At 32.5% G+C, this 20,197-nt stretch overlaps 2 protein-coding genes across 6 annotated transcripts in view; one reads left to right on the top strand and one right to left on the bottom strand.

The window, feature by feature from the left end:
* The window catches only part of LOC149784362 (tubulin epsilon chain-like), a 67,500-nt gene extending 58,395 nt beyond the window's left edge, over positions 1 to 9,105 (bottom strand). Inside the window, exons 1-2 of the mRNA XM_089932419.1 lie at positions 8,934 to 9,105; positions 556 to 629 (exon numbers count right to left, since the gene is read on the bottom strand). Of these exons, the coding sequence (XP_089788545.1) occupies positions 556 to 629; positions 8,934 to 8,958 (99 nt within the window). The 5' untranslated portion in view covers positions 8,959 to 9,105. The remainder of the gene's footprint in view (positions 1 to 555; positions 630 to 8,933) is intronic.
* A 209-nt stretch (positions 9,106 to 9,314) lies between these two features.
* Positions 9,315 to 20,197, top strand: part of LOC149784361 (tRNA (guanine(10)-N(2))-methyltransferase TRMT11-like) — a 57,303-nt gene continuing 46,420 nt past the window's right edge. For 3 of the 5 annotated variants that reach the window (XM_089932413.1, XM_089932414.1, XM_089932412.1), the window contains exons 1-2: positions 9,315 to 9,397; positions 15,940 to 16,008. In XM_089932413.1, the coding sequence (XP_089788539.1) occupies positions 9,326 to 9,397; positions 15,940 to 16,008 (141 nt within the window). In that variant the 5' untranslated portion in view covers positions 9,315 to 9,325. Of the gene's footprint in view, positions 9,398 to 13,040; positions 13,130 to 15,939; positions 16,009 to 20,197 lie in introns of those variants that run through there. The other 2 variants (XM_089932415.1, XM_089932416.1) reach the window with 2 other exon arrangements.

Genomic DNA, 20,197 nt, shown 5'->3' with positions numbered 1-20,197 from the left:
ATGGTGTCACAACAAATACAGTGCCCCGACATATACAGTAAATATGGTAGCAGTATAAAACAGGTATACTTTTATAGAATAATTTTTTTGTAGTTTTCTAGAAAGAACATCAAGATTTTTCTGTTAGACTGTTTCAATTACAATTTAATTTGTCTTTCATTAAAAAGCCTAAAATTTAAGTTAGACTTGGAAGAGAATCAATAAACAGGTGGGATAAATTGCTTGACAATTAATGTTGTGAAGTCAGCACATGTACCACAATGACAATTCCAGCTTGATCAGACATAAAGACTGCATACACATTTACATAAAAGTCATAACAGTTAACTGGACCGAACGTTTTCACATAAAATTGTTTTAAAAAAGGCTAATATCATTTGGGCTTTTAAAAAGACCCATTTTTAACAATGATTTGATCATTTAATAATATCAATAATCACTTTCAAAACCTCCAATAAATTAAAAGCAATAAACAGTTCACTATCCTGTAATTAATAATACCAGTTGAAGCTTTTCATTTTTCATGCAGTTGAGTTAATATTATCTATTACACACCTTGTTTACACCAGCATGCTCCCTGAGAGCTAGGTCCCAGAAGCGGCAACCGATCTGATTACCACATTGTCCAACTGAAAGAAACATTAAGTTCCAAGTCAATTACATTTCAGGACTAAAACACTGTGCTACTATTTATATCTTGATTCCAGGCATAATGAAGTTATTCTGATGTAATGAAATGGATTTCATGATGGTGTAGAATGCAACACTCCACAATACCATGAGTATCTGTTCAGTTTACATCACCATTCTGCAATATGCACCAAAACATTCTCCTAGTGTTTTTCTTGGGTTCCCTTATTTTCATCCTGAGATGAGAGGACACAGGATAAAACCAGAAAACATATGATACATGGACTGTCAAGGTCTGAAGATGTACATTAATTATATCTTTAACATAAAGAAATGATCTTCATTTCATTGTACTCCCAAATGAACTGCTATGGCTTTAATTTTTTGTACAGCAGCTATCTGTATGCATTACCTGGTAGTTGAGCATTCAATAATAACAAACCAATTTGTTTTGATTCAATTTAAAGGTATGAATTGATGGAAATTACTTGAATAAAATATTAATATAAAATATTAATTAGTCAAATCTGAATTTGAATAAAACGCCAAAATTTCCAGTGAGTATTAATGCTTGCAAAAATGATGAGTGATCTATCCAATTTCCAGCATTTTTAGAACTGATCACTGCATCTATCCCATCAATTAGGCCTGTATTTGTCAGGTTTTTGAAGATTTTTATTTTTTTGTGATGACTCAAAGCTCATTCTCATTATGCTACACCAAATAAAGTTTGGACTACATTAGGCCTGTACAATGTATTTATGACCAATTCTAGAAAGCCAAGACCGATTCTAGAACAGCTAAGACCAATTCTAGAACAGCTAAGACCAATTCTAGAATAGCCAAGACCGACTCTAGAACAGCCAAGACTAATTCTAGAACAGCTAAGACCAATTCTAGAACAGCCAAGACCGATTCTAAAACAGCTAAGACCAGTTCTAGAACAGCCAAGACCGATTCTAGAACAGCTAAGACCAAATCTAGAATAGCCAAGACCAATTCTAGAATGGCCAAGACCAATTCTAAAACAGCCAAGACCAATTCTAGAACAGCTAAGACCAATTCTAGAACAGCCAAGACCGATTCTAGAACAGCTAAGACCAATTTTAGAACAGTCAAGACCGATTCTAGAACAGCTAAGACCAATTCTAGAATAGCCAAGATAAATTCTAGAACAGCCAAGACTGATTCTAGAACAGCTAAGACCGGTTCTAGAACAGCCAAGACCAATTCTAGAACAGCCAAGACCAATTCTAGAATTGCCAAGACCAATTCTAGAACAGCCAAGACCGATTCTAGAACAGCCAAGACCAATTCTAGAACAGCCAAGACCAATTCTAGAACAGCTAAGACCAATTCTAGAACAGCTAAGTCCAATTCTAGAATAGCCAAGACCAATTCTAGAATAGCCAAGATAGTTACTGCAAACAATCAACCTACCATGTATCTTAATTGTTCCTGTACAACCTAAATGGTGTCTACTACTTCCAAGGGGATAGAAGTCTACAACAAACTCTACAAACTTATACCTGACTGTCACTAGATTGTAGTTTCACTCAATGCAGATTCTAGCAGAGATTGTTGATTGCCTAGTGACAATTGTTCCTTTGGTATACATGTAAATGTACCTCAAAATGCCCAGCACTTTATTTTAGGTTGTCCAAAATAAAGCCATATTAAAAACCGTACTATAGGAGCATTAATTTCTGCAAGAGTATATACATGTACCATATTCAACATAATATTAAGTTCACACTTGTCGTTTGTCGAAAGCCAACATAAAACACCTTTTTAAGCACGTTTTGATCACAATAAAGTTGAACAAAAGAAACTGACTGTTACAACCTGTGTCAGACAATGATTTTCATGGAACTTACCAGGTATCATAACTGTATCTCATTACCACATAACTCTGTGCATAAAACAAATCTCTAAAGTCATTTATTCAGCAAGACCATACTAAAAGAGAGAAAAACATTTTGTATGTGCTTTTTTCAGCAGGATCATAATGGAGATAATACACCTCAAAAGATGATAACTCACAGAATTGTCAATGATAGCTATTTTAACTCGTCTAATATGTACATGCATATGATTATGTTGTTGTTGGGTTTAACGGCATTTTCAGCACATGATAGGCTATACATGGCGGCCAGTATTATTGGTGGAGGAAGAACCCGGGAAAATCCTGGAAAGAACCACCGACCCACGAGAAGCTACTGGCAAACTTTCTCACATACCACATTGGCCAAATCAGAGACTCGAACCCACTCAGACATAGGTGAAATGGTAGTGATCAGTAACGGAGAGCGCTTTAGACCACTCGGCCACTCAGGGCCCCCATATGATTATGACACTGTTGATGATATTGTTGGTTGGCACTTGTTATGATACAATTAACTCACATGAATTTACCACATAAGTAACTTATTAGGTCTGCATTGTGGGTATTGTCAAATACATTATAGGGTTTAATGGCACATCAGCATAGTAATGGCTATACAATGCTGAGTAAGTTTAAGTATCCCAAAATGATGTACAGCATACACAAATCAAAGATAATACAAAAAAAGTGGTAAAATAAAAAATCCTTCAAATATAGAGTCCAATTGTATGACATAAACAGCGCACTTTTAAGACCTCAGTTAGAACTTAGTATGGAACACAAAGCAAGAAGTTTGCCTTCATTAGTTGCCTCTCATGGCCTGCAGGAGGACATATTGGGGCTATTCTACTTCTACAAGTCCAAAGGAGGGAAACTGGAAACGGACACATATTAACAGTTAACAGAGAATATCTTACTATCCCTTTATGCAAATGAAGTGATATCTGCTGGTTCAAAAATGTATAATAGCAACCAAAGATTTACTTAATTGCTTTTCTTTTACCACTTCCCATATATGATCTTTATCAATATGTTTGTAATATCCATCAAAATACAATACCAAATGCATACACTAAAATGTTTTACACATATTAATCCACCCACCCACCTCATTAGAATCTTCAAATAATACTGCTACAGTGAGCCACAAATAAGTATCTTAATATGTATCTTTACATTTTTCCTATGTAATTATTTAATATCACTGTCTGATATTGTGTCTTGAATCCTGTCAATCAGTTTGAAAAATTCATTGGCATCATTACAAAATTTCTTGTTACTGAGGAAATAACTTAACAGAGAATACTGGTATGCATATTTACTCGTTGTCCTCTGTACAACGATGTATTTACACATATACTATTATGATAATATGTAATAAATGTTGTTTATACCAAATGAAATATGGTATTAGATAGGCAGCAGCAGTATCTGAAATAATTGAATAATGGCGAATGAGATTTATACTGCAGTCCTAATCATTCATTTAGTTTCTGTTTCTAAGAAATTCTGCCCTGCATTTATCATACTTAGGATTATCGACAGATATTCTTTAAATTTACCACCCAATAATAGTTCTATTTATGTGCCAGAATTCATAGCAAACCCTTATGATGTCCACTCCTTTTATTCTTCATAGTTTTAATAGATCTATGCAACGATGCTTGTAATGCTGCCGTACATACTATACAATATTAAAGTAGAATTCTATTGAACAACAACAACAACAAGAAGCAAAAACTAGTAATAATAATATTATCTTAAATATTTAGTGAAAGACATGCTCTATTGAAATCAAATTATTTATATTAAGTTTTTCACTGTCAAACTGATGGAATTTGTGATCAAATTACTGACAACAAGCACAAGTTTTCACTATAAAATTTATGGAATTTATTATCAAATTATTGATAATAAAGACACATTTTTCATCATCAAACTTACATATTATCAAACTATTGACAAAATGGATGAGTTTTTCAATGTCAGACTAATGGAAATTATGGTCAAATTACTGACAATATAGACATGTTTTTCAATGTCAAAAATAATGGAATTTATGGTCAAATTACTGACAATAAAGAAATGTTTTTCAGTGTCAAACTGATGGAAATTATGGTCAAATTACTGACAATAAAGTCACGTTTTTCAGTCAAACTGATGGAATTTATGATCAAATTATTGACAATAAGGATGACATTTTCACAGTGAAACTTAAGTAATTTTGATTCAATTACTGACAATAAGGACAAGCTTTTCATCATCAAACTTATGTATTATCAAATTACTGACAATATGGATGAGTTTTTCAATGTCAAACTGATCAAATTTATGGTCAAATTACTGACAATAAAGACAAGTTTTTCAGTCAAACTGATGGAAATTATGGTCAAATTACTGACAATAAAGACAAGTTTTTCAGTGTCAATCTGATGGAAATTATGGTCAAATTACTGTCAATAAAGACAAGTTTTTCAATGTCAAACTGATGGAAATTATGGTCAATTTTAATAAGCTGATACATCTTGTCTCTTTAATTTTTGTCTGAATGATTCTAAAATGTTTCTAACTACATGAAGATAAGTTTTGGCAAAAGTGTATTTTCAGTTAGTTACGAATACAAATAATCACATCTTTATTTCATTAAACAGTTTCAATACACTTCTGTTTGTATGGAATGCAAAGCTAATACACTGAGGCAAAACGATTCAATGATGAATGCTGGTTATATTGAAAAGTACAAGAAAAGATTTCCACTTTCCATTTCCAGTGTCAATTAACCTTAAATGGCATCCTTTCACTGTGTAAATTGTTTTTAAAAATGTCAGGTATGCTGTTACTCCAGCTTTTAAAAAAATGGCATGTATATGACATAATCTAATCTTCTTGTTTTACTTTTGCTACTTACCAGTAGATTCATCTCAACCGTTAGATATTTGTCAGTTTTCCAGTCATAAGAAACCTGCTCATTTATTTGCTTTACATATTTATATTAAAGTGATAATGGCCACCAAAGAAATGTTCAGTTTATTATTTCTTTTGTCATTCCAACAACCGCAAAAATTAGGAAAATGTAAAATAGCAGCATCATATATTAACAATGCTGCAAAATTAAGAGATGCATGAATCACTTTATGATTAATGAAGCTTCCTAACCATATAGCATTAGGGTATATATTTTTCACTGATCTCATATTCAGACCCTTCAAGGGTCATGTGTGTTATTGCTGAACACTTCTGACAGCAGTATGCATACTGCTAGACACTGTCATTCACTAATGTGCTGCAAGTAACTGCAGGGTTTTTGTAAGAGTCTCTGAGTCTAAAAAAGGACCCCCTACCCCATGAGATTTCAAAAACTCTAGAAATTTACTCCAAGCAATTTTTTTCCAACCTGTCTAATTCTTTACCAATATGATGGGCCCAGCTTAAGGCACCATTCACACAAAAATTGCCTAACCATTGTTAATACACATATAATTCTTACGAATATTTACACTGCACAAAAGCATTAAAGCATTTGTCTAACAAACAATGCCAAAACATGGATGAAATACAGTTTTTAATTATCATTCTAACGACATTCCCTGAAAAGTGAATTGTTACTTCCATAAGCAATATTATTTCATATTACAATAATAATTTTTTTGTTTCAAAACCAATCAAATTATTATCAGGACTTCTGGATTAGAGTTAAACACTAATATTACTTGCATCACAGTTTTGGATAACTGACCACAAAATAATCTGATGGCAATTCCACTTGTATCCTGGACTACCCTGCTTTAATGCACTTTAGCACTTACCAGTACTTTTACCTCTTTAGAAATACACTTCTTTCATAGTGATACCTCTCTTTACTTTGAAAACATGTTATTTGTGCAAAGTATGGGTAATAAATGACAATGATATATTCCCTCATAATCTTCTTAATAAGCTTGCATCCAGATAACACCTTGTTGTAAAGATGTATAGTAAATCAGCCATTTTGATGAACCTCACAGAAATCTATTTTTCCTGTGACACTATTGCAGAGCAACATCAATGGCACATAGAAAACTCAAGTTTATAAGAAAAATTACATTAAAAGAAATTATTTAGAATTCCTAAAGTTTTTCTTGTATTTTATCATAATCTTCATTTTGGAAAAGATTTTGTTACAAAAGTTAAAATAATCCACTTAAAATCATTATTGTATCATGATAAAAATGTTTACTTATGATTAAAATAATTAAATTTAGTGTAAAACTGTTTTCCAACACTTAATTGGTATAAATACAAAATTGGTCAAAATAAGTTAAATATTAGAGATTCTCTTTAACACTGATTGAAGGTAAACTTTCTAACTTATCAGATAGAAAATCCTACTATAATCTTTCAAATAAGAAATAATAAACAGAATGCCTTTTTAGTTATGAAATATGTCATATCGTTATGTTTCATGTAAGTTTCCACAAAAAGTAATAAAAGAAGCACCTTATAATATCACTAAGGACAGATCAATATACAAATTTATATGAATGTACAATATTCTAAAGTGTTACTGATGCAGTTTACCAGCTGTAAGAAACATGGCTAACACATGCTGAGCAGTATGCTGAATGTTTATTATGGCAGGAAGTTCATTTACCCCACCAGAACAGCTGACACTGATTGGAAAAAAGATAATTAGTGAAATATGTTTTTTTCATGGTACAGTGTAACCCCACCATAACACGCTCTGTTATAGCATAAATTCGAATTTGGATATAAAATGTCATGGTGTGGCTCCCAAAAGTTTATTTACATGTATTTTTCTGATACACGGAAAATAAAAAATCCTTTTTTAACAGTACCCCCCAAAAATGTAGAAAGTTTATTATCATTTTGGGGAAGAGATCGCGTATGAATAATACTCGACAATTGTGGCATGGCTCCTGAAATTTTATATGTATTTTCTTGTACAAGAAAAAAGTATGAAAAATAACATGAAAAAGTTTATTCTTGGCCAATGTCGCAAATTGAGATTTTTTTTCTTATTGGAGGAAAATATATAATCTGCAGATTTCTTTATTGGTGATATTGATGGCTGTTTAAAATTGTATATACAACCACTGGTTTGGAGTGGAGAAATTCTGATGCCCCATGAAAGGAAGTTGCAAATTTGATATAAAATGAACTCAAATTTATCTATTGCTACATTAACAAATTCTTTGTCCATATTGACAAACCATCTTAAGAGTTTATTGTTATATCATAATCTGCTTATGTTGACATCTAGTACAAGTACTGTATGTTGTGAGATATCTGCTTTTTTGTTGTTGACATTTCTGGTAGTGGAGATCAGCTGGGCATGGCATTATCTCATAATCTTTCTTTCATCGGATTTTCGGTTGCTCGATAGTAATTAATATATTTACATTAACTGACATTTGTATGTGGATGATAAGTAAAATTCCTCTTCTTTTCACTCAGAACTAAATCCTTCAAACACTCACATTTTCTGTAGTATCCCTGTCATCAGACAAGAACACTTGCATCTCTATTGTCCGTTGACCCTTTGTTAAATTTGTGATGCATGCATGAAGAGCCGCACCACAAATGTACCAAAAAAAACCAACAAAAAACAACAACAAAAACCCATGTTACCATTCAATAGGCAGGGAGGAACAGTTACTAAAATCGACCGAATGATGGTTAATTCCTTTTCTAAAAATATATCCAGATAAAATAATTTGCTGAAATTTCAAAGAAAACATTACCTTTGAAGCACCAATTATTATGATAACATACTAAGTAAATGGGAAAAAAATCAGTCTCAATCAATTATTTGATGTTGCTGCCTCAAATAAAAATGGGTATTTGTTTGGTTCTCCAAACCTGTTCTTTAGCAATGATTTCAATTAAGCATACATGCACCCTTGATCAAAGAAAGGTGTCTACAATCTTCAATAAAAAAAGAACCTTTCTTCAAAGGAAGTCAGTACCAAACTTAAATAAAAGCAAAGGAATCTGATGGATTTTTCATTTTCCAACGTGACTGGAACACATTTGCTGTGCTGTGAAAGTTTTCTTTTTGCAGGGAAAAAGTTTAAGCTTACAAACGCTACCAACGTCAGAACAGGCTAAACAAGGCCGTTCTCTGGATAGTAAGACATAGCACTAAATCAAATTACATGTGCTATGTCTTACATTGTAGGATTATAGGACATGACCTGTGTGACTTTTACTAGAGATGTGTATGGTGACTTAATCATGATACAAGGCGCAAACCATTAAGATAAATCAGCTATTTTGTGTATGTGCGTATTTTGTTTTCCTTTTTTTAATAAAAATTTTGTTTCAGGAATATGCCAGTTAATCATGCACCTATTCTTTGGCCTCGAATTCAGGTAACAGTGGCTAGTACCATCAAAAACATGCAGTTGGTCAAACTTACCTTGTACAACAATAGATTGTGTCATCGTCAGACTTCTCTCTTCACATTTTTTTCTGATCTTAAGACCTTTTATTAGAAATTATTATGAAAGAAAATTGCAGTTTACATGTTAAATAAAATTAAGGATTCTGTATTTGGCGGCCATGGTGATATGTTAGAGGCAAGAAGGAAGTCGAATATACATATCGAAATAGGTGCCCGAGGTCACAACTTGCAAGTATGGATGGACGAAACAAAATACACACACACGAAAGAGAGAGAGAGAGAGAGATTAAAACTATAACAGTGCATGAAAATGTTACGAAAATTGTTTGTATAGTCTAGTGAACGGATTTTCATTGCACCGTACAGTACGGTTTCGTGATTTAGTTTTGATCTTATTCAGTACCAATATGTCAGCGTCCAGTAAAACATGCAAATATCTTTTCTGTTTTGCTAACGAACATCTCGAATTCAAAATAGCGGTTTGTTTATTCCCATTTATGAAATTCTGTAAACAACAGATCAGATTTATATATATATATATATATATATATATATATATATATATATATATATATATATATATAGGTACCCGGACGTTTCGCCCCATGGACGTTTCGGCCCAAGACATTTCGCCCCACTTCAATGGACAATTCGCCCCACATGGTACATGGACGTTTCGCCCCATGGACGTTTCGGCCCAGGACATTTCGCCCCACATTAATGGAAAGTTCGGACAGTTATAGAAATTCATCAGCATTACACCACGTTCTTCATTTTACTTTAAAATGATCAAAAATATAATTAAGTGTCCCTTATGATCTGAATTCTTTGGCATTATTCTAAATAGTTAAAGAGACGGCATGCTCCAGTCGGGAGAAGTACAATTAAATAAAGTATGGACCGTCACTCGAGTACAGCCTGTCTCAGTATAATGGGAATGCGAGAAATGACACACATCATCAGTCATACAAAACAATATGGTTTATTCGTCGTTTAAATATAATACACCATTTATTTGCCCAAATACCAAATTAAATTTAAAATAAAAATCCCAAATTAAATTTAATATGATAAAACAATGACAAATTATCATTGGATGGATTGTATCCAATAAGAAAAAATAATAATAAAACATGGATAATTTGATTTAATGGCTGTCCCTTCCTCTAGCCAAGGTCAACTTGAAATTATGGGGAGGGATTTCGAGTAAGGTGACAAAAACCGGACTAGGATGAACAACCCTATAGATTACACTAGGGAAATACATAAATACCCCGACAAAATTTTGAAATTTTTTGTTCAAAAATGTTTTATAAAGTAAACAAACGACATACCTTTGGGGAAAATATACACATATAAAACAACTTTTATTTTTATAAGTAGGGATGCATCTGTCTGGTGCCATAAAGAAAGAAAAACTGTTCTGGCGTTCACTGTTGCTCCCAGCAAGTGTTAATAGGACTTATTTACAGCCAGGTAACTTCTTTGATCTTCATATTTAAATAATCTACTAAATGTGGTATCAAGGTAATTAAGCTGCAGCCAGGGTTTTGAGTAAGTCATGTAAGTTTTTATGAAAAGAAAATTACAATTTAGCACAGATGTTAAGGCGTTCACTAATAACAAAAACAATGACATATAAATAAACAACGTTTGATCTTAGTATATCAAAATCTGAGTTTCAGGATACAAATTATGATTCTTCAAGTGCATTGTCTGACAGATCGTTTGGTGTAGAAGCTCGTGCACGTGTTTGCATGGAAATTTATCAGTGGCTCTATAACTTGCAGTCTTTCCTTTTCTTGGTACTAGTTGTTTTAATATCACGTAAATCAATAGATTGAACAATGTCCAGGAATCCAATGGGAGAGAATAGAAGAGGGTAAAGATTTTAAAGGGAGACTGCTACATATCAAAATGGCGAAAATAAATTTTATTAACCTCTATATGCCTTCCAACAGATATCCAAGACAGGAATTTATTAGAAATCTATCAAAATATCTAGAAAGATATACAATGGAAGACGTACTATTAGGAGGGGACTATAACTGGGTAGGGGATAATGTAGATAGGGAGGGGGAACTAACAACCAATGATATAAGATTTAAGATAGAAATGGAAAACTTAATAAATAGGCATACATTTAAAGATGTATACCGACAGTTAAATATACTTAGGAAACAATATACATATGAATATAAAATAAAGAAAGGGAGTAGAATAGATAAATTCTTGTGTACAAACTTTAATGAAGAAACACACAAAGAGGCAGGAATTATTGAATTTAAGATCTCTGATCACAAACTTACATTCATGACAGTAAATTTTAAAGCTATAAATAACGGGGGAAACGGGGGCTGGACATTTAACAATAAGTTATTGGAGGATCCCAATTTTATAAACGAAATTAAAAATGAATTAAAAAGGTTTATTGAAAGAGGAAACATGGATATTATTAGAGAATGGGATAAATTTAAATTAAAAATAAGAAGTATAGCTATTGAAACTTCAAATATCAGAATTAAAAAACTAAAAATGGAGAACGAGGAAATTGAACTGCAGTTAACGAAGGAAAACACAGCAGATATGGAAAAAAAACTAAATGATAGACTAAACAAAATAATAGAAGAAAACATCAGGGGTACAGAAATGAGAGCGGGAAAATTCACACATATATACAGAAAAGCGGAAGGGCTGTATAAGCGAGAAGAGATTGGGGGGGGAGAAAAAATTATGGAGACCTTGAAAATTAATGGGGAAAAAACTACTGATAAAAATAAAATACTCAAATACATTGAAGAATATTACATCCAAATATATACATCTCAAAAAATTGAAGTCTACAAAATTGATGACTATCTAAAAAATATTCAGTGCGAGAGGATATCATCAGCACATAAAGACTTATGTGATGAGTTCATCTCGCAAAAAGAAATAGTGGAAAGTATTCGAAGGCTCAGCAAAGGAAAATCCCCAGGTGGAGATGGACTCACCATGGAATGGTTGTATAATAACATTTTACTTAGAAATGATGTTATGACAGAGAGTATGAGGGAAGGGATACTAACACTACTGTATAAAGGGAAGGGGGATAGGGAAGATCTTAAAAACTGGAGTCCCATCTCCCTCCTAAATACGGACTATAAAATACTAAGCAAAATTTTAGCGAATAGGATTAAAAAGGAAATGGGGAAAATAATATATATAAATCAAACATGTGGTCACAAAGGCAGAGACATACAAAATAATATATTAAGTATAAAAACAATTATTGAACATATAAATGATAGTGGACAAAAAGCTGCTATGGTACTTTTTGACCAAGAAAAAGCCTTTGATAGATTATGGACTATGTACAAAAAGTCAAAGTAACAATGCCAATAAATGGCAGGCGATAAAAAGCCAATTAACCCAAGCTTTAAAAAAATGAGTGAAGTTCAACATTTAAAAAGAAATAAGCTATTTTGCGGGCGACTACAAGTCTTTAAGCATCGTAGTTTTTATGTTTCACGAAAGGAATAAACCTAACTCCATATATACGATCTTGATATTGACTGTTAGAATTACAAAGCACACTTTTAAGTTGTGTCTAATTTACGCTCACTGATTGGGTAAACGAACAGCATGATTGATAAGTGGCGATATGCCAATTTCCTACAAACGGTAAAAGTGGTTTTCATCAGTTTGTGTAACAGCGAAAATAAAAGTATTGCCGTATAGAAAATGATCACTGCAAACGATAGATTAATTTTCTGATCAGACTTATTACATAAATGAAGAAAATAAAAGGAAAATATTGTCTGATATAACGGCACGTTCATTGTAATTGAAATGGATGAGAGTGATGGGATTATGGGGCATGAAATTAAATCTTAACGGTAGGCCCCTAAAGTAAAATGAAGACAATGGTGTAATGCTTGTGAATTTCTAGAAATGTCCGATATTTCCATTGATGTGGGGCGAAATGTCCTGGGCCGAAACGTCCATAGGGCGAAACGTCCATATACCATGTGGGGCGAAATGTCTATTGAAATGGGGCAAAATGTCCATTGAAGTGGGGCGAAATGTCCTGGGCCGAAACGTTCATGGGGCGAAACGTCCATAATCCATATATATATATATACCTAACCGGTGCCGGGGGTAATCGAGGCGAGTGGTTTCCTTGTTGTGCAACTTGTGGGCTCCACGAATCAACACAGACTGGGGAGGGGGTGAGTGGGTCATATTTTTGGGACCACGTCTCCTCCAATGTGGGTATGTGAGAAAGCTTGTCAGCATCTTTTCACGGGTCTGCGATTCGTTCTGTGGTTTTTTCTTCAGCAAATATACTGGCCGCCATGTATTGATGCTTCCTGATACGGTCACTAACATGATTTTCTGCCCATTTTACCTGGCAGTTTCTCCTATAATTGATTAACAAAACTGACAGTCGCAAATCAGCACAGAAATTATGTATAAGGATACTTACAGAAAGCCTATTTTGCGTTATGTTTATGTATGTATGTTTTTTAACTGTAGCTTGAGATTCAATAAAATTATTTAATCTTCCAAATACCATATGAACTTAACTGTAAAATTCTGTCAGCATACCACAAATATGGCTGCTGATAACATCATTCGGGATCTATCTTTAGTCTATTATTTGATGAAAAATAGCGTTAAACCCATAACAACAAAAATAACTGAACATTTGAAATTTTTGTTATCATTGTCATTTATGTTGGTGGATATGCAGATAGAAAAATGTTACATAGCAGCATTTTGTATAAAAAAACATCAAGATTATTGATCAGTATAATTGCCTAAGAAAAGATTAACATTAGATCAAGAAATTAATCCTTAATTACTGAAAAATGTGGTGATGATACAAGTCTTGGTTCCAAACAACTTTGTGAAATATGTCTGTTATTGACTTGTTCCAAACAACTTTATGAAATACATCTGTTATTGACTTGTTCCAAACAACTTTCTGAAATACATGTTATTGACTTGTTTCAAACAACTTTCTGAAATACATCTGTTATTGACTTGTTTCAAACAACTTTCTGAAATACATATGTTATTGACTTGTTCCAAACAACTTTCTGAAATGCATCTATTATTGACTTGTTCCAAACAACTTTCTGAAATACATCTGTTATTGACTTGTTTCAAACAACTTTCTGAAATACATCTGTTATTGACTTGTTCCAAACAACTTTCTGAAATATGATAATGATTTTGGCATAAATGAACTTGACCCAATTCTCACAGTTGGTCACTTCTTGATAGTTGCTAGATTTAATTTTTATCACAAAACTAAGTAGATTTTATCTGTTGACAATAATGCATTTTCACAAAACTAAGATGACAAGAAAATAGAATTTATTTTTTAAAATATTGATACGAGTAACCTAGAAGAGATAGTAAGGAAGACTTGGGAGTGTATGTAAATGAATGCAATCCATGTATCAGAATAATGACATCGATATTCATCTATTTCATCATTATTTAATGGCACTACTAAATGTGTTTAAATAATAGCAATCCAGTTGTAATAAAATAACAAAATACGTATATAATCTGACAAAGAGTAAAATTTGTATCCATCCTTATAAAATTTATATGGATCAGGCAGTCCTTTACAATTTAACTTTGTAATTCATGTGGTAAACCATTGTATAATATGAGAGTTCATCTCATTCTTTCACTGCCATATTGGTTCTGCCAACCAGAGATTCAATGATCTCTATTTTGGCCCCCCTCTCCCACTCCCACATAGTATGGGAAGAACTTGAAAAATCCCAAAGTGTCATCAGTACAACTTATTACATCCAATTTTTACTACACACCACTCCTGGAGTAATGACCTCAATATTATATAAGTTGTCATGGAAACCCTTTAACCAACATAAATTGGAAAACATTAATACCTACAGTTTGATTAAATGGAAAAAGAACTTTTTATTAAAAACGTTAATTCCATGCAGTTCATTAATATCTATGATGCAGCACTGAACTAGTCAAAATCACATGTTTTATTTGAGGAGAGGGTGGGGCTTATGCTTAAATAATTGCAGTCCTCAGAGGAGACATAGTCATAGATTTAGGCTAAAAGGGGAAAATGTCATAGAAATATTTCCATATGTGTAAATAAAATGACTGCACATAAAAGATATATTTTGCATATGATTAAAGTATAATGGTTTTGGATTTTTAACATAGCTTTAACAATTTTAGTTCTATCACTATGATATCTGCAGTGTGGCAATATATAGTAGTGTCTGGCACTGGGGCGTCATGCATGATAACTCGTAAGCAATAGGGTTTAAAACTATTGACCACACTATAAACAGGGGTGTGAATTACAAAGTAAGAAATGTTAGAAATGGAGGGAGGGAGCTAACAGTGTGGGAGTGGTGGCAGGATAGATTGTTGAATACTCATTTTATAATTATACTGAAGTTACAGTAAATAAATATCTCTTTATGATGGTGTAGTTTATTTTTCTTCATAAATTATTTTTAATTTCATGATAAACTCTTATGAAGAAATAATGAATGATATTATTTGTATTGGTTTCTGCGAATGTAACGTGTACCACTAAACATATTGTGTATTATGTCACTACTTTTTGTGTTGACTTGGATACATTCTAGTTTTATGGTTCATTTAAAATTCAACGAGATTTCTTTCTTGAAAATGACTTATATTCATTTTGAGAAACATCAAAGTTTGTGTTGATTTCATTTTTTTATTATTCTATAACTAGATAGATTCCAATTTTAGTCAGAAATGTATTTTTTGTATAAAATTCTGTGTAATTTGAAACCATCAAACACTATGGTTTGCCTAAAGTGGCAACATAAAGGTAGTTTATAGTATTATCATTATATATCAATCAGAATTCTTTTCCCCACTTATTTTTGGAAGAAAAAGAATTCATGATTTTAAGTTAACAATAAATAAAAATGTAGATAATCAGTAGATTTATTACTCAAACTTTTACTGTTCTGCATGAAATGATACTTTTTTGTTGCAGGAGTTGAAGTCTTTGGCAAGTCTATTCAACATAAAGCTTGATGTTGATGAAGCATGTATTGATAAGAAGGTGGGGAATAATCTTATTTTGGTTTATATTTCAAAATACATCATATTTTCAGTCAATTTTCATATCTTTGCCAGATATACCTTATACCTTATAACCTTGTTACAAATTAATCATATTTTCAGTCAATTTTTTTCACATCCTCATTTCAAAATATACTATATTGTCAAATTTCATATCCTCATTTCAAAATACACCTTATTGTCAGTCAAATTTCATATCCTCATTTCAAAATACACCTTTTGTCAGTCAAATTTCATATCATTTCAAAATACACCTTATTTTCAGTCAGTTTTTATATCCTCTTTTCAAAATACACCATATTGTCGGTCAGTTTTTATATCCTCTTTTCAAAATTCACCATATTGTCAGTCAGTTTTTATATCCTCTTTTCAAAATACACCTTATTGTCAGTCAAATTTCATATCCTCATTTCAAAATACACCTTATTTTTGGTCAAATTTCATATCCTCTTTTCAAAATACAGTGGAACCTGTCTTGAAAGACCACCCCTTCTGCCAAAACATAACGGTCTCTCATGACAGGTGGTCTCAAATAACAAGTTATAGCACTATATAATCTCTAAATTTGTACATGGAGAACCTGGTCTCTCAAGACAGGTGGTCTCTCATAGCAGTGGTCTCTCAAGACAGGTTTTACTGTACACCATATTGTCAGTTTTTATATCCTCTTTTCAAAATACACCATATTGTCAGTCAAATTTCATATCCTCATTTCAAAATGCACCATATTGTCATCAAATTTCATGTCCTCATTTCAAAATACACCATATTGTCAGTCAGTTTTTATATCCTCATTTCAAAAGACATCATATTGTCAGTAAGTTTTTATATCCTTTTTTCAAAATACACCATATTGTCAGTCAGTTTTTATATCCTCTTTTCAAAATACACCATATTGTCAGTCAGATTTCATATCCTCATTTCAAAATCCACCATATTGTCAGTCAGTTTTTATATCCTCTTTTCAAAATACACCATACTGTCAGTCAAATTTCATATCCTCATTTCAAAATACACCATATTGTCAAATTTCATATTCTCATTTCAAAATACACCTTATTGTCAGTCAAATTTCATATCCACTTTTCAAAATGCACCTTATTGTCAGTAAGTATATGGAGGTAGGGTAACTTCCAGGTTGATATTTAAAAAAAAGGCATGAATAAATAATCACACTTTCACAGGGAAAAAGTCCCAGACAATTAATTTGGATAATTTAAAATTGTACAGGATTTGAGGTAACATAAGTTTCTTATTTCATCTATAATCAAATGTAAACCAAAATAGTGCATTTTAACACAACTTAAAAAGGTAAATATTCAGATGAACTAACTAATGACTCTCGTCAGCTGTTGAATGGTGAGGTCATTAACTCATACTTGGTACTTGAACAGGTCCACGATTAATCACAATGTGTTAATCACCTTTCAGGCCATGATCTAATTAACCCGTGAGGGCAGGACAAAGAATTTCACATCAAATCAAAAGTCACTACTAAAATCTTATGGTAGACTTTCAGACACTGTTACCTACATGTAGCAAATGAGATGACTGATACTGTGTGAATTAAAACTTAATGCAGTACTTGATTAGGTACATACAGCACCTCAGTGGTCCATCTCTATCTCATGTGGGGGGCCCCGAGTGGCAGAGTGGTCTAAAGCGCTCTCCATTACAGATCTACTGCTATCTCTCACCTCTGTCTGTGCCGGTTCGAGTCTCAGATTCAGCCAATGTGGGTATGTGAGAAAGCTTGCCAGTAGCTTCTCGTGGGTCGGTGGTTCTTTCCGGGGTTATCCCAGATTCCTCCTCCACCATTAATACTGGCCGCCATGTACAGCCTATCATGTGCTGAAAAATGGCGTTAAACCCAACAACAACAACAACAACTCTATCCCATGTGCCATTTAGTAGCCATGAAAACCAGTATGACAATTTATAGTTTACATTTCACCAAGAAATCAAGAAGACTTAAATGATAAGGTTTTCTTGATCTCCCTTGAAAATATTGACAAATTGAAATGATGCTAGCTAGCTCTGCAGGTATTCTAATTAATCCCTGTGTTTTATTGTTATTTTTATTTTCATTATATATTTCTCAGTGCTGATTATCATTTATGCAAGTGAAAAGACTATGACAATAAAGGGTCTACTTTTTTGGCAGTGGCTTATTGTAGCCATGTTTGATATTTTCATTTAAATTTCCTTGTCTGGTTCAAGGTCATGTTTGATCAGGTTTTGTGCTTTCTGTTGTTTGTTTTTGTTCTTTGTAGGCAGTTAACAAGCTGGAAAATAAATTTAGTCAAACAGTTGATAGTTTTTTTGAGTTATTTGAGACAAGTTCATGTAACTGATATAATTCAGTCAACTTAAATATGTGACACAAGCATCAAGAGTTTTATCATAGATACATCAAACTGATTACACATTTTACCATAGGTACATCAAACTGATTACACATTTTACCATAGGTACATCAAACGGATTACACATTTTACCATAGGTACATCAAACGGATTACACATTTTACCATAGGTATATCAAACTGATTACACATTTTATCATACGTACATCAAACTGATTACACATTTTACCATAGGTACATCAAACTGATTACACATTTTATCATAGGTACATCAAACTGATTACACATTTTATCATAGGTACATCAAACTGATTACACATTTTACCATAGGTATATCAAACTGATTATACATTTTATCATAGGTATATCAAACTGATTACACATTTTATTATAGGTACATCAAACTGATTACACATTTTATTATAGGTACATCAAACTGATTACACATTTTACCATAGGTATATCAAACTGATTACACATTTTAGTATAGGTACATCAAACTGATTACACATTTTACCATAGGTATATCAAACTGATTACACATTTTATTATAGGTACATCAAACTGATTACACATTTTACCATAGGTACATCAAAATGATTACACATTTTATTATAGATACATCAAACTGATTACACATTTTATCATAGGTTTATCAAACTGATTACACATTTTATCATAGGTACATCAAACTGACTACACATTTTATCATAGGTACATCAAACTGATGACACATTTTATCATAGGTACATCAAACTGATTACACATTTTATCATAGGTACATCAAACTGATTACACATTTTATCATAGGTACATCAAACTGAATACACATTTTATCATAGGTACATCAAACTGATTACACATTTTATCATACGTACATCAAACTGATTACACATTTTATCATAGTTACACCAAACTGATTACACATTTTACAATAGGTACATCAAACTGATTACACATTTTTATCATAGGTACATCAAACTGATTACACATTTTATCATAGGTATATCAAACTGATTACACATTTTATCATAGGTTTATCAAACTGATTGCACATTTTATCATAGGTACATCAAACTGATTGCACATTTTATCATAGGTACATCAAACTGATTGCAAGTTCAATAGTTGAAGCACACTGTTTGGTCAGCTAATCTCTATTTTGTCTTACAAGTATGGCAATCTATGTGTCATTTTGGCAGTCTGTATGGCAGTATATGTGTCTGTATGTCAGTTTGTATATCTGTACGGCAATATATGTCTGTATGGCAATCCATGTGTCTCTATGGAAATCTTTGTGTCTGTATGGCAGTCTATGTGTCTTTATGGCAGTCTTTGTGACTATAGCAATCCATGTGTCAGTATGGTAATCTATCTGTCTTTATGGCAATCCATGTGTCTGTATGGTAATCTATCTGTCTTTATGGCAATCCATGTGTCTATATGGCAGCTCATGTGTCTGTATGGCAATCCATGTGACTTTATGGCAGTCCATGTAACTGTATGGCAATCTTTGTCTCTATGGCAGTTCATATGTCTCTATGGCAATCTCTGTGTCTGTATGGCAATCCATACAGACACATAGATTGTCATACAGATATAAAGACATAATCATGTGTATGATTACCAGGTTTTATGTTATAATACATACAGATTATTAATAGTTGTAACATATAATACATATGATTACCAGGTGTAACATGTAACACATAAGATTACCTCATGTAACATATAATACATAAGATTACCTCATGTAACATATAATACATACAGATGATTGCTGATAGTGCATAAAATATAGTGG

This window comes from Sinohyriopsis cumingii, chromosome 14, assembly GCF_028554795.1.
Source record: "Sinohyriopsis cumingii isolate HCF-2022 chromosome 14, ASM2855479v2, whole genome shotgun sequence".
Taxonomy (NCBI): domain Eukaryota; kingdom Metazoa; phylum Mollusca; class Bivalvia; order Unionida; family Unionidae; genus Sinohyriopsis; species Sinohyriopsis cumingii.
Note: the sequence above shows the minus strand (reverse complement) of the source record. Positions and strands in the feature narration are given on the sequence as shown.